General features: G+C 40.7%; 1 protein-coding gene across 1 annotated transcript; it reads right to left on the bottom strand.

Moving 5' to 3' along the window:
• Positions 1 to 533: 533 nt before the first annotated feature.
• LOC116609815 (lactadherin) lies at positions 534 to 14119 on the bottom strand. Its single transcript, XM_048734493.1, has 3 exons — positions 13823 to 14119; positions 5337 to 5680; positions 534 to 1511 (listed from the first exon to the last, which is right to left on the bottom strand). The coding sequence occupies exons 1-3, from the start codon at positions 14109 to 14111 to the stop codon at positions 1368 to 1370; spliced, it is 777 nt and encodes a 258-aa protein (XP_048590450.1). The 5' UTR covers positions 14112 to 14119; the 3' UTR covers positions 534 to 1367.
• Between the last annotated feature and the right edge of the window lie 958 nt (positions 14120 to 15077).

Here is a 15077-nt window from a genome sequence, read left to right as displayed (position 1 = left end):
ACGTCAAGAATCCCTCGACCACATTGTTGCATTTGACACATACATGACACATACCAAATTTGGTTGTCATATTATTTTTCGTTTAGGAGATACGGACGGACGGACGGACATCGCATCACGAAGACCATTCAGATGGGATACACCCATACAGGGAGACCATGCAGATGGGATACACCCAGACAGAGAAACCATGCAGATGGTATACGCCCAGACAGGTAGACCACTCAGATGGGATACACCCAGACAGGGAGACCATGCAGATGGAATACACCTAGACAAGGAGACCATGCAGATGGGATACACCCAGACAGGGAGATCATGCAGATGGGATACACCCAGACAGGGAGATCATGCAGATGGGATACACCCAGACAGAGAGACCATGCAGATAGGATACACCTAGACATGGAGACCATGCAGATGGGATACACCCAGACAGGGAGACCATACATATGGGATACACCCAGACAATAAGACCATACAAATGGGATACACCCAGACAGAGAGACCACGCAGATGGGATACATTGATTATTTTTCTTTTGGGATTTTAATCTATTTTGTTTACCAATCCACTAACAAAAAATCGAGTCTACAATGATTTTTATGCCAAGTTAATATTTTTTTTTGTTTCTTTAATACTCATTATTTCGATACAGATTATTACAGTAACGTAAACTATTATATCTCGAGTTTGAATAAATGCTCTCAAGTAAAAACAGTGTCTTCTGCTTGCTTTCTAATTATTTAAATTCTACATTCGCTTTGCGGGTGAGATTCTCTCGTCAACTATTTTACAATCGCAATATTAGGCTTCTCCATTTTCAGTAGATTATCAGAATCCATATTTCAGCCGCATGTGAAAGTACACATCCCACAAGCTGTAGGTTTTACTTGTTTTTGTAAAATTCCTTAATGAATTAATAATTCACCTTTATTTCTATCTCTAAAAATCCATCCTGTCTCTGAAGTGGGCTCTTTTTTACAAGAAATCTTAAGAATGTAAACTCATACATCTCGAGTTTTAATAAAAGGTTTAGAGAAAATACAGTGCATTTCTTGTTTAATGCTTATTAACTTGATAATTAATTTGACACTTGTCCTTTTTTAACCGCGGAATAATGACATGTCTTTAACTATGTTGCAGTAGTGATGTACATGGGCTACCTTTGTAACTTCTTTACTGGGCTTTTCTATTTTGAGGAGAATATCACACATTTCATATTTCACCCGTATCTAAAAGTACTCACATCAAAAATTTGGAAACAGACGACGTCAATGAACTGGGAATTTATCAATTATGTTTCAAGAATCCCTCCATCAAATTCCCTAAAATATAGAAGTCCTGTGCAAAGGTGTCTGACTGAGTCAAGCTGCACATCCATAAAACTCCGCTCTCATAGTGATACTTTTGTTCCAGGCCTGAACTACAATCCTGACGTAACGCGCTTTGATGACAGGGGAGAACTCGTTCTTCACCACAGTGGTCTGATCTGAGTTGCCAGGGAACACCTGAAAAAAGGTGCACATTGAAATAGCAGCGCGACTTATAACAACACAACACACGATACCCCCTTTGTAGACATTTCTTTGATGAACCAATTTTAAACATAAAATTCAATTTTGAAATTTTGCTTACCAAAGTATACATAAAAAAATAATTCAAAATATTTACACACACAATGCCATTTTTGTCTCGATTAATTCGACCAGGTCTTGTACAGGACCAGGAATGATCCCAGGACCCGAAACGATCCCAGGACCCGAAATGATCCCCAAAAGTACCCCAAGTGATCCCGGGACCCGAAAGCATACCGAGGAGTCTTCGAAATCGACCTCAACGACTTGCTGTAATGGAAATGGAAAGCATAAGAAATCACTTGCAATTCTTAAAGCGTAATTAAGGGTTTTGTCCCGGCGGCAAACCCATAAACAGAGTCCAAAACAAATACACAACTTTTAATTGCTACTGAAAGGAATAATACAACATTAACATAGCACAGCCTTGCTCAGAACAACCAAACTCTTGACCTTCCATCGCACTCTAAACTTTTGCAGTTCCGACACATGACTCTGACAATATAAATCTCGTTTCCGGTAAACATCACCCCTAAAAATCCATATTCATTTGACAACCAAACGTGTATTTCACCACGAAACCATGTTCACATAAGCGAATATTTACCGACACATTTTAGGCAGCCGGTTTGGCCGAGAAGATGGCGGAATGACAAAAGCACACTGAGTAATGCACAATTCTTTTACTACCGTTGCGAGATGTGGCTTTAGTTGAAAGCAATATTTATGTAAGTTTTGAATTTCATTCATGTAGTCGGCCGTACAACCCTACATGATCTCATGATAGGTCTTTCATTCACCGAATACAAACAAACATGCACAAAAGTAACCTTAAGAATAACCAAATTTTTTATCTGTGGATCGATGTGGATACTTTCTTTTAAGTCTTTTTATCTATAAATGATTTATTCACGCCTGGTTTTTCAAATTACTATCACTTAGATTGTCATTTGACCCCAATTTCTGACTCAACCACTGTATTTCTCGCGCAGTTGTATATTAAAATCTTAATAGTCTAGTTTTAGTTAATGTAAATTTCCTGATAGTAACACAAATAACGCTAAAATGTCTCAATTTAGTTTTTAAAACTGAAAGCCAATCCTTCCACATTCCTTTTCTTTGTCCATTACTGAAATTCCTTGGGGTTCATTTCGGGTCCACGGATCAGTTGGGGAACTTTTAGGGATCGTTTCGGGTCCTAGGATCGTTTCGGGTCCACTGCATTCCACACTGTACATGTGTCTTACCTTAATCACACCATTCCCGTCTTGGTAACTCTGCCTCTCATCTCCCGTCAGACTGTATTCTAAACTGTACATGTGTCTTACCTTAATCACACCATTCCCGTCTAGGTAACTCTGCCTTTGATCTCACGTCAAACTGTATTTCAAACTGTACATGTGTCTTACCTTAGTCACACCATTCCCGTCTAGTTAACTCTGCCACTCATCTTTCGTCAGAATGTACTCCAAACTGTACACATGTCTTACCTTAATCATACCATTCCCGTCTAGGTAACTGTGCCACTGAACTCCCGTCAGACTGTATTCAAAACTGTTCATGTGTTTTACCTAATCACACCATTCCCGTCTAGGTAACTCTGCCACTCATCTCCCGTCAGACTGCATTCCACACTGTACATGGACTTACCTTAATCACACCATTCCCATCTTGGTAACTCTGCCACTGATCTCCCGTCAGACTGTATTCCAAACTGTACATGTGTCTTACCTTAATCACACCATTCCCGTCTTGGTAACTCTGCCACTCATCTCCCGTCAGACTGTATTCCAAACTGTACATGGTCTTACCCTAATCACACCATTCCCGTCTTGGTAACTCTGCCACTGATCTCCCGTCAGACTGTACTCCACATTCTACACGTGTTATTACCTTAATCACACCATTCCCGTCTTGGTAACTCTGCCACTGATCTCCCCTCAGACTGTATTCCAAACTGTACATGTGTCTTACCTTAATAACACCATTCCCGTCTTGGCAACTCTGCCACTGATCTCCCTTCAGACTGTATTCCACAGTGTACATGTGTCTTACCTTAATCACACCATTCCCGTCTTGGTAACTCTGCCACTGTTCTCCCGTCAGACTGTTGTTATGAAGGAATTGTTAATCTATGCAAAAGTCGTTTCCGACAGGTCAGATATTTACTTGCACTTTCCATTCGACATTTCACTTATTTGCTTTACGTGGATCTCTTCATTGTTTGACTAAGCATGCGTAGTTACTGTTTAGCAAAACGGGTTTTATATTTGCCAGGCTAAAATAACAGTTTAACAATTACTTTTATCCTTAATCTTACCGCTGTTACATTACCTAATTTTGCATATTACTATAGTCAAACTATTCCTTTTATACTGCTCTTGCTATTTCTATCGAAGGAATTTATTCTAAGTCATTTATTATTTCATCGTTGATTTTCTTCCCAAAGTCAACACCCGATCTTCTTTTCTTACATCATCCTTAAAACCAGTTTGACCAGTTTATTAATGAGATTATTATAAATTGAGCAGCATAGCAACTAGCTCTAGGATTGTACTGTAACTGTTGCGAGGACACTACACGGCAGTGCTCTAGGTTGGTTTAGTCAGGACTCTCTAAAGTTGGCTTCGTCGACTTTCAGGGAAAGAGATGTTCCTTCACTACCTTCCGAAAGTACTTGCCTTCGTACAGCCAATCTCCCGCTAGCCAGTGGTAGCTCCACCATTTGTAAACAATCAAGCGGTGCAATAAAGAACAAAGAAGACGGTCAACCCTTGCTCAGCGTGTACGATCCCCGGCTACCCCCAATACCATAAAAGAACCACCCAAAACCTCGTAACACTGTACTCCACACTCTACACTTGTTCTTAACTTAATCACACCATTGCCGTCTTGGTAACTCTGCCACTGATCTCCCGTGAGACTGTACTTAACACTGTACATGTGTCTTACCTTAATCACACCATTCCCGTCGTGGTAACTCTGCCTCTCATCTCCCGTCAGACTGTATTCCACACTGTACATGTGTCTTACCTTAATCACGCCATTCTCGTCTTGGTAACTCTGCCACTGATCTCCCGTCAGACTGTATTCCACACTGTACATGTGTCTTACCTTAATCACACCATTGCCGTCTTGGTAACTCTGCCACTGATCTCCCGTCAGACTGCATTCCACACTGTACATGTGTCTTACCTTAATCACACCATTCCCGTCTTGGTAACTCTGCCTCTCATCTCCCGTCAGACTGTATTCTAAACTGTACATGTGTCTTACCTTAATCACACCATTCCTGTCTTGGTAACTCCGCCACTGATCTCCCCTCAGACTGTATTCCAAACTGTACATGTGTCTTACCTTAATCACATCATTCCCGTCTAGGTAACTCTGCCACTGATCTCCTGTAAGACTGTATTCCACGGTTTACATGTGTCTTACCTTAATTACACCATTCCCGTCTAGGTAGCTCTGCCTTTGATCTCCCGTCACACTGCATTCCACACTGTACAATGTCCTACCTTAATCACACCATTCCCGTCTAGGTAACTCTGCCACTGATCTCCCGTCAGACTGTATTCCACACTGTACGTGTCTTACCTTAATCACATCATTCCCGTCTAGGTAACTCTGCCACTGATCTCCCGCCAGACTGTTTTCCACGGTGTACATGTGTCTTACCTTAATCACACTATTCCCATCTAGGTAACACTGCCACTGATCTCCCGCCAGACGGTATTCCAAACTGTACAAGTGTCTTACCTTAATCACACCATTCCCGTCTTGGTAACTCTGCCACTGATCTCCCGTCAGACTGTACTCCACACTGTACTCAGTCACCCATTGGCGATTGTTTTGAGGGCGCCCCTGCGTTGCTACATGGGTAATCCACGTGACTCGTCCAACGTCCACCTGAAGATACTCGCCTTTTCCATTTCTCTCGGGTGCCCATGCGCCTATGTGTTGTCCTGTCATTCCCTGGTTGTTGAGGCGCGCGTGGTGAGGGTTGTGCTCACGATAATCAACATAAGTTGACGAAGCCGTGATACTTGAGTCTGAAATGCGGCCATCTTCCATCCCAAGGGGGTGGGGCTTGTTAGCACAAACTGTCAAGTATCACGGAAGAGTAAATCGTTTTTTAGCTTTCACAATAACAGAAAGCATGTCTACTCTGAACGTGGCGGACCAGCCCTCTATTCGGGCTGCTTTATTATCTCTTCTGTATGTTCATATGGTGAGATGCTGAAAATTCTGCATTAATTTCAACTACGTAATGGTCCCTCCCTATTTATTAAATCTGTTATATCTATGAGCTGGTTTCAAAATTTCCTCTCCCTTTTCCTTTTTTCATAAATAGAGGATTTAAACGAGATAATAAATATTTCTGAAGCGAAAGCGAAAATCGTGTCAGGCTGTTCTTAGGCTTATTATAAAATTCAAGCTTCGCTTAGTATTATAAAAGAAAGATCAAAATAAAAGATTATGAAGAACATGATGCAATTATTTTTCAAAGAGAGGTACCAAGTGCGACAAAAAATACAGCAAATTACTCCATACATAGAAATTGGTAAAATCAAAATTTGTGGTCAATGACGTCATGTTACACTTTTTTGTGCCCGCTATCTGTACCACTCACGTGACCAGCACATGCGACCAGGCCAGCTAATTAATTGATGACTCTAAGCCAATGAGAGACTAGCTCCAACAAGAACCGGGGGGGGGGGACTTAGAAAAGACGAGGGGGACTTAGCCTGTTCGGACTTTCGACATAAAAACATCAACGGAACACAAGTTGGAAGGGAAGAATTGACAAGAAAAGTGTTTAATAGAGAAAATGCAACTGATAGCCAGTCAAATGGCCGTTTGAAATAGAGAATTTGAAGGACATATCTACCTAAGGAATTGCATTTATCAAGGAAATGTCGTGGCTCTGCACTACAATTCTCAAATTCCCATTAAGATATTACGGAGTAAAATCAAAGAAGAAAAGCTTTATTGATGATAGCTAAAATACGGAATTGTTCGCCAAAAACAACAAGCGAACACAAGCCAAGGGAAACAACATGGCCAGTCAAGATGAGTTCGGACGAAAATTCAAATTCAATTCAAAATAGTGTGAAAAGAATATATAAATCAAAGCGTAATTTCCGGTCTATTTTCTTTTATATGTAATGCTTTTTGTTTGCAAATATTTGAAAATAATCCTCAAACAAAACAATTTACGACCCTTCACAACTTCTCTGAATTTGCCGGTGTCACCATTCAATCATCTTGGTTCCACTGTCAAATTCTTGAATTCTGATTGGATGTTATTTTTGCGCGCTATATGATGGGTTCACAGTTCTGTAATATATAGATTTAGGCATTGCCTAAAAGCGGAGCTCCAAACTACCAAATCTTTGTTTATTTTCGCTTAATAATTTAAGAAATTTAAATAGTATTTTTCTGATTTTGACGACGTCAACAATTTCACAGATCACGTGACCAAATTGTTATACCTCTCCCCCCCACATCTACATGACAGATAACAAGTTTAGTTGTCATGCGATGTTTCCGGGTCCGGGTAATTTTAATTTAAGTCATCGATGACGTCACGTGGCCATCTCATTGCACCTCACTGAAACATGTGGGTGACGTCACACAACACCTGACCATATTGTTGCATCCCCCCTTGACACCTTCATGTCACCTACCGAGTTTGGTTGCCATACGATGTTTCCTTCGTGAAATATAAATCTTTTTATTTTGATCACGTCAGCATATTTTTGCTTCAAGTGACGTCATCGGTGACGTCACAATCACATGACTATATTAGTGCACCTCCCTTGACACATACATGTCACATACCAAGTTTGGCTGTGATATGATGTTTCGTTTAGGAGATATGAATGAATACTGTCAAATGTGATTTCTCTATTCTTTTCTATGCTTTTGTTACATTTATGACTGCAAATTTTTGGTGGTTAAAAACTTTGTCTAGAGTTTTAACTTGAAGGTTTCACAGTTTAAAAATGATAAATGTGTTGTTAAACTGAAGAAGGCGAAGAAAAGTGAATAAAAATATTTGTTTTCACAAAAATTTGTACTCTTTTGTTTGGATCGGGTATTCGTACCAAGACGTAGGGGCCTAAAATGGTGTGGTAGTGAGGTGGGTGTGATCATATGGTGGGGTGATGTTGGAGGGTGATGGTGAAGGATGGCTAGTAAGGTAATGTAGAGTGGAGATGGTAGTAATGTAATTACGGTGAAAAGGTGGATAGGCTAGACTAGTAGGTGGAGGAGGGTGGTGAAAAGATAAAGTGGGACTATAGAATAGGTTGTGGTAGGGTGTGGTGGGTAGGTGAAAAAGAAAAAATATAATAATAATATGGTGTGGTACGGAGATGGCTAATGGCTGTGTTGGTGGGGAAAAAAAGTAGTATGGTGTATAGGTAAGAGTGGTGTTGAGGGAGATGTGGTGTAGATAAGGCTTATAATTTAGCGTGATGGGTGTGTGTGTGTTACAATGGTAGTGGTGCGGAGGTCGATTTTAAATTTGTGAAGTTATGGTGTAAATGTGGGTGATAATACACCTTTATGAGAGAGTGAGTGAGTGTGGTATTGTAGTATATAGGAAGGCGGTGATAGAAGATGAAGATAGTGAAAGGTTGAGATAAGGAGGTGGAGAGGTGGTTGTGTAAGTGAATGGTGAAACTTAATTTATGTTTGTGAAGTTGCAGTGTGAAAGAAGAGAAAGGGGTGATAGGGTTATCCTGTTATGTTCGGGTGGTTAAAGATTATGGATTATGAGGCGACGAGTTAAGGTTATTATAAGAGATGGGGTTGATAATAAAACGGCATGAATAAAGGGTTAAATATGAAATAAGAGAAATAAAAGTGTTAAGATTGTAGAAAGGAAATAGTTAGCGGTAATGGAGAAGGTGAAGTATGTATGGAGGTATGTATCTAATGAAGTGTTTAAGTGGTATGATTGACAGGTGAAATTAAATAATAATAGAGATTGAATGAGTGTTGCGAAAACGCCGAGAAAAAATATGAAATACTGTAACGGTGAAAGGAAGCATTGCGGACAATGGAAAATGATGCTAGTAAAACGGCGAGAAGAAGTTGAAGTAAGGGCGCGGGAGGCGGCAGAGGGAGCGCGGCGAGAATGGAGATGAAACTGAAACTTTAACAAGACAGGGAGGATAGTTTACCCTAGATGAAGCGATAATCGGTGGTAAGAGATTAGGGAAAAGGCAAAGGCATGAAGAAAACAGCAACCGGCATGTATATGTAAAATAAACATAACAAAATAAAACCAATAAGACAAAAGTGTGTAGGTCATTTCAAAGAGCTCTGCGAAATGTAGAACTAAAGGCATATAACGCCAACCAAGACTTCTCATCAGGGGGCGAGGTCTATTGGTTGGTCATATACGAACCTGGAGAATAAAGCGGGTAGACTTAGGGGAAAGTTAGGGAAAAAGCGGCGGTGATTGTGGGAGTAAAAAGGGGGGAAAACTCGGGAGACGATTCGTATATGAAGCGTGTTTCGAATGATAAGGCCCTTATCACCCGCCCCTACACGCTCGTTAGTAATGCCTGTAGTGAAGCGTGGTGCATGCAATGGCCAAACAAGTGTAGCGCCTGGCTCCGGCTGAGTACATGGCTTGGTCTGAGAAGTAAAAAGTAGCGCGCAGGGGAATGAGGTAAAGAGAAAAAATGGATGGAAGCTAAGATAGGAGGGGGAAGTGTGTAGTGGACAAAATGGTGCATGTGATGGTCCTGGCTAGTGGCTGCATGTGGTGGACTAAATGATAAATAAGTGTGGGAACTAGTACATGTAGCGGGAAGGAGAGAGAATACGGGTGTCGTGATGTGGTGGGTAGTATATAGGATGTGTGGAAAGGAGGGTGTACATACCCGAGATGTGCATTGGCGGAGCTTAGATTGCGTGTCTTGTAGGTATTCCGTATGCAGTGAAGTGAGGGGTTATGAGGGGATTGCGCCCGTGGTTATACGAGTATTAGGTAAAGATAGATATCGCTGTTTCCGGTTCCGGTTATGGTACATCCGGGTATTTATTAACATGATTGCGGTTTGGTTTACAAAATGGACAAAATATGGCGGATAGATACAATGAATGGCTATATTATTGTACGGGAATATTTTGGAAGTGTTCTGTGCTAGATAGGATGACGGGGTGGCATACGCTGAGAGGATAGAGTTTTGGTGAGGAGCCAGGTGAGGATATTCAGGGCAGTAACGTGTGTTACGTAGGAGTCTCGTGGAAGTTTTCCTACGGTTATTGTTGAGGCCGGTATGCCTATAGCTGGAGATGGTGGCTTGTTGTCGATGGATCGGGAATGTACTTCTGTAGAAGGACTGTTTTTACTGGTGTGGATACGCTGTGTAGTACAGGAGACTCGTAGGATTCCTTATACGGTTCTGTTAGGGCCTGTAGGTTTATGATTGTAGATGGCTGGCTTCTGATATATATATATATATATATATATATATATATATATATATATATATATATATATATATATATATATATATATATATATATATATATATATATATATATATATTCTTGTGGTTTGAGTTGATGTGGTGTTGGTGTAAGGTGTGAGATGTGGTGTAAGTGGTGATGTGTTGCTAAGTGTAACTATGGAGTGTGTGTCGCTGATGTGAACCTGCTGTGGACTAGTGTGTCTTTAAGGTTTTTGTGTCTGGTGAATGCTGTGTTAGGGGGTGAGGGGAATATGGAGGATAGTTCCTGGTCGCTGGATATGAGTTCCCAGTTAGCATGAAGGATGCGGGGGATGGTTGATGAGTTGTGACTGAACGGTGTGATGAAAGGTTTGACGGGTGGGGTGGGGGTGGTTGTTGGGGTGGCTGTGGGAGTGTTGGGGAATAGGAGTTGGTGTTGCGTGTATTGGCTTGCTCTGGTAAAGGCAGTATGGATGACATGATCAGGGTAGCAACGTGATAATAGTATGCGTCTGAGTTTTGAGGAGTTGTGATTTGTAGATATCTGTGTCGGTTGTAATGCGTCTGTAGCGGAGAGCCTGGCTATAAACGAAACTGTGTTTGCAGGATAGTGGGTGGTGTGAGTGGTAGTGTAGAAGTAGGGTGCTATCTGTGGGTTTGGTGTATAGACTGGATATGAGGGTGCGTTGGGGTGTGATGTGGATATAGGTGTCAAGAAAGTTAATGCGGGTGGGAGAGTATTCATGAGTGAATTTAATGGTGGGGTGTATGCTGTTGATGTATTGTAAGAAGTTGAGGAGGGATGGCCCGTCATGAGTCCATATCATGAAGATATCATCAATGAAGCGGAGCCAAGTGTGTGGGGATTGTGGCAGGGAGTTGTTGCGGAGGAGTTGGTGTTCCACAGAGGCCATGAATAGGTTGGCGTAGGAGGGTGCCATACGAGTGCCCATGGCTGTACCGCGGAGTTGTAGGTAGTGTTTGTTGTCGAATTTGAAATAGTTGTGTTTGAGGATGAAGTTGAGGAGGCTGCGAAAAACATGGATAGGGGGGCGTTTGTGTACGGGTAGTGTTTGTATGTGTGAGAGGGTGGCAGCTATACCATCCTCGTGTGGGATGTTGGTGTAGAGTGACGTGACGTCAATTGTGACAAGAAAACATGTGTCTGGCAGTGGTGTGGGGAGGGAGAGGACTGTTTGTAGGGAGTGTGTGGTATCCTTGATGTAGGACGGGATGTGCGGTACAAATTTCTTGAGGTAGTAGCCAAGAAAGATGGAGAGTTTTTCGGTGGGTGATTGGCAACCTGAGATTATTGGGCGGCCTGGGGTGTGGGGTTTGTGAATTTTGGGTAACATGTAGAACAGGGGTGTGCGTGGGGGTGTGTGGGGAAATAGGAAATCATGAGTAGGTTCATCTATTATGTTGTCTTGAAACAGTTGGTGGATGTATAGGGAAATGTTATGTGCAAGGGAGGGTATATGGTCATGGGAGACTGTGGAATAATAATTGATGTCATTGAGTTGTTTGTTGGCATCTAGTAGGTAGTCTTTGGTGTCCCAGAGAACGATGGCTCTTCCTTTGTCAGCTGGTTTTGTGATGGTGTGGGGTAGTTGTGATAATTGTTTAAGTGCAGTGCGTTCAGACGGTGTGAGGTTGGGTGCGTTTGTATATGTGTGTGTTTGTGTGTGGGGGAAGTGGGTGTGTTGGTGATTTGGTGTGTGATGGTATTGGTGTAGGTGCGTAATGTGTGGTTGGGTGGGGTGGGTGGGTCCCAGGAGCTTGGGGTTCTGAAAGGGTGTTGGGGAGTGCGGGGCTGGTTGCGGAAGTGGTACTTAAGGTGCATAAGCCTTGTGAATTTGCGAGATGTGTTGTTAGACTGAAGAAGGCGAAGAAAAGTGAATAAAAATATTTGTTTTCACAAAGATTTGTAGTTGCATCTTCCAACAACTTAATAGTTGAACTTAACATTTAGTAAAAATGTTAAAAAAATGGCTGAAAATTTTCATCATGGGTTATTTTGGATACAAAATGTTGGGCTCTCTTGCCGCAAACATCTGCTGAAGTCTCTTGGTCTGGAGTAATACATGGCCAGGCACATTTATGCTAGGCCTGATTATTTTATTTTAGAAATGTACAATAATGAATATATGAACAGTATCAATTATCTATCAAACAATTCAATTTAGTCAGGAAAAGGTGAGACGGCCGAGGAGGTTGAAAGTTGGGCCCTGAACAGTGCAACACATTACCATTTTTGGAAATATCGATTTACCTACTTATAATGGAAATATTCAAAATGGCCGCGCGCAGTTTGAAACTTGAATTTGTTTTGTTAGCGAGACGTCGCATCGCAAAAAGTGACCAAAACAGCAAAATATCCTGCTCTATACCAAGTTTGATATTTGATGATAAAATCGAACTCTTTTCGTAATGTTTACGTTTAGAAAAAGAGGAATATGAGTGTGATGGACAAATTCTACGGCTTAGAACCTTCACAGGATTAAACTAGGATAAATGAGAATCATGGCATACTAAAACAATCTTCACCACAAGCCGAAATGAGTGCCCTCAAGGTATGGTGAAAGTTGAGGAGAGCAGAGGTTGAATTGTGAGAACGAAAGTGCGAGTCAAGGTCCAACGTCTATACTTCAACAGGGAAAAATCGCCGAAGAATACAGTAACCCGTGTAAACATTTAGCCGAAAAGCATTTTACCCTTCACTTATCTCTGGGGTTCACTTTTTCTCATTCTTTTCCAAAATGTCTTGCCCTTCGACCACCACCACAACAAAGCTCAAATGAATACGAATTATAAGAAGAACAACAACAAATGGCTTGAGAACGATGACGCGACTCAAACGAGCGCACGTGTAAGCGATCAAAACCAAACAAAATGAGACAAATACCTTGCCATTTTCTCGAAGACTTTGCCTTTTTGATAGACTTATTTCTCTCTAAAATCCTTTCACAGTTCGAACCCCACATTGCTCTTAGATTCGCTATCGATTTCTCTGTGCCTAGCTACAAGAATGTCAACTTTGCGTAACCCGTTGTGCTCCGACGTAGCAGCTTGTTCAAATTGCCTAAGGTTCAGAAGGTGCAAAATTATGATTTCATTTACGATTATCACACAAGATAAGTCTATTTGCACCTTGTCCATTTAGGGGTGGAAGGAACATTGACGCTCAAATAAAAAAAAAAAAAACGTCACAAGCCCTTCAAGATGTCGCACTTGATAGGACAAAAACACCAACTTCACGCAATATTGTTTTTCCAATGGCTTTATGTGGATCGAAAAATCTTTGAAATGTTGTTTCTTTGATATTTGAGCTTTAAATGATACAAAAAGGGTATGGTAAGTATTTCCTTTTTAGATCAGGCAGTGTTCGCAAGATTGGCTTGTAATGGGTTGTCCAGCATAACAGATCATAACAAAATAAGGCATTTGTATAAAAGAAACGAAAGAACCGTTCGCGACAATTGTTTGCAAATTCATCCTCGGTTGTATACCGCGAAAATCTGTAAGATCTGTAAGATTATGTTTTTAACCCAAAAGACGTACTCAGCTCCGAGAGCAGGAAATATTTTGAATGAGCGAAGCCACGCTAGCGGTATATCATCAATGCTGCATTCTCACGTAGCGAATAGCATCTTGGCTATTGCATCTTGACCTACTTTTGTTTTTATATTTAAAAAAAATTCTATCGCCCTTATGATCTCTGAGTTACCCTAATAGTTTTCCATTTGAAATGAATGTATAAGGTGTACTTACATTTACCGTCTCTTATATCCGCGTAAACTGAGTTTTCCATTTTCACGAGTTCGCGAGGCAGGTTTACGTGTGAAAACTTCATGCGTTTGCATCTCCCTTTTTTCATGTCGTAGTTGATGCTGGCGCAGTTTTCTTTGTCGTCATAGCAAAGTTTGTAGCATTCCCAAAGTTCCCCAACACCCGTCTCGTCATAGGGAGATGCAAGGAGCGAATGCCCATACATGGAATTCCTTGTTTTCTGAATGGCCAATGTGAGAGGGTATACGAAAAGGCAAAGAAAGAGAAGCATGTCTCTCATCTCGGTGTCGTGGTATAGTATGAGGTGAGTGACTCACAAAATAAAATGTATTATCTGTCTAAAGAAGGGTAACATACTGTGAGATAATTAAATTATTCATTCGTTAAATAACATAGTTTGCTAATTACTGCTACCTGACTGCAGAAAGGGTAATAACTCTACTCTCCCTTTTCGTACTAATTTTCATATTACCGTTAAGCTTCAAGTGTATATCGGCTTATTGGTGGTAAGTACACCAGTTAGAGCACTAAACAACTCCCCCTGCTACTTGTTTTTAAAAGTGTCCTTAAGAAATCGTAGTTTGTGATTCATTTATCATTTATTAGTTTTCCATGTTTTGTTTTCTAATCCTTTATACTACCTTTCCTTACTGGGGCCAGAAGTTACCCGAAAAGTCTGGTGGAAAGTTCCGAATCTTTCTTACTATACCTTGCTTTTCATTTATGAGAAATACGCAGTCATTTTAGCCAAAATTACAAACATTTACGCCGATGTACTGTCATTTAAGCGAGAGTATAATCATTTGAACTTAAAGGACATACATTAACGGACTTTACATAATTGAATGCACACAATTGAATTTTCTTCACATTCATTTACATTATTTGACAAACAGGAATGAAAAATCTATTTTCATTTGCGCGCTGATACATAACAACAGCACAAACAAATATCAATAATACGAAAACCCGCAATCAATACAGTGACAACGGAATATTCATTAACATTTTTATTACAGCAAGTGCAAACAATAGTATTTTTTGAAAGTTATTTGCGTGCTTCTTACAAACGTTAGCGCCTCTGTACAAACAATAATTTCTTTATGACAAACAATATCCTAAAATAATAATTAAATTACTGATTGTTTATTTGTGCCCTAATAATGCACATATATGCAAAATAAATGATACTAGCACTCAAAAATCACCCTCAACACGTGACCATATTGTTGCATCC

Source organism: Nematostella vectensis, chromosome 11, assembly GCF_932526225.1.
Source record: "Nematostella vectensis chromosome 11, jaNemVect1.1, whole genome shotgun sequence".
NCBI lineage: Eukaryota > Metazoa > Cnidaria > Anthozoa > Actiniaria > Edwardsiidae > Nematostella > Nematostella vectensis.
This window is presented reverse-complemented; position numbering and strand designations above follow the sequence as displayed.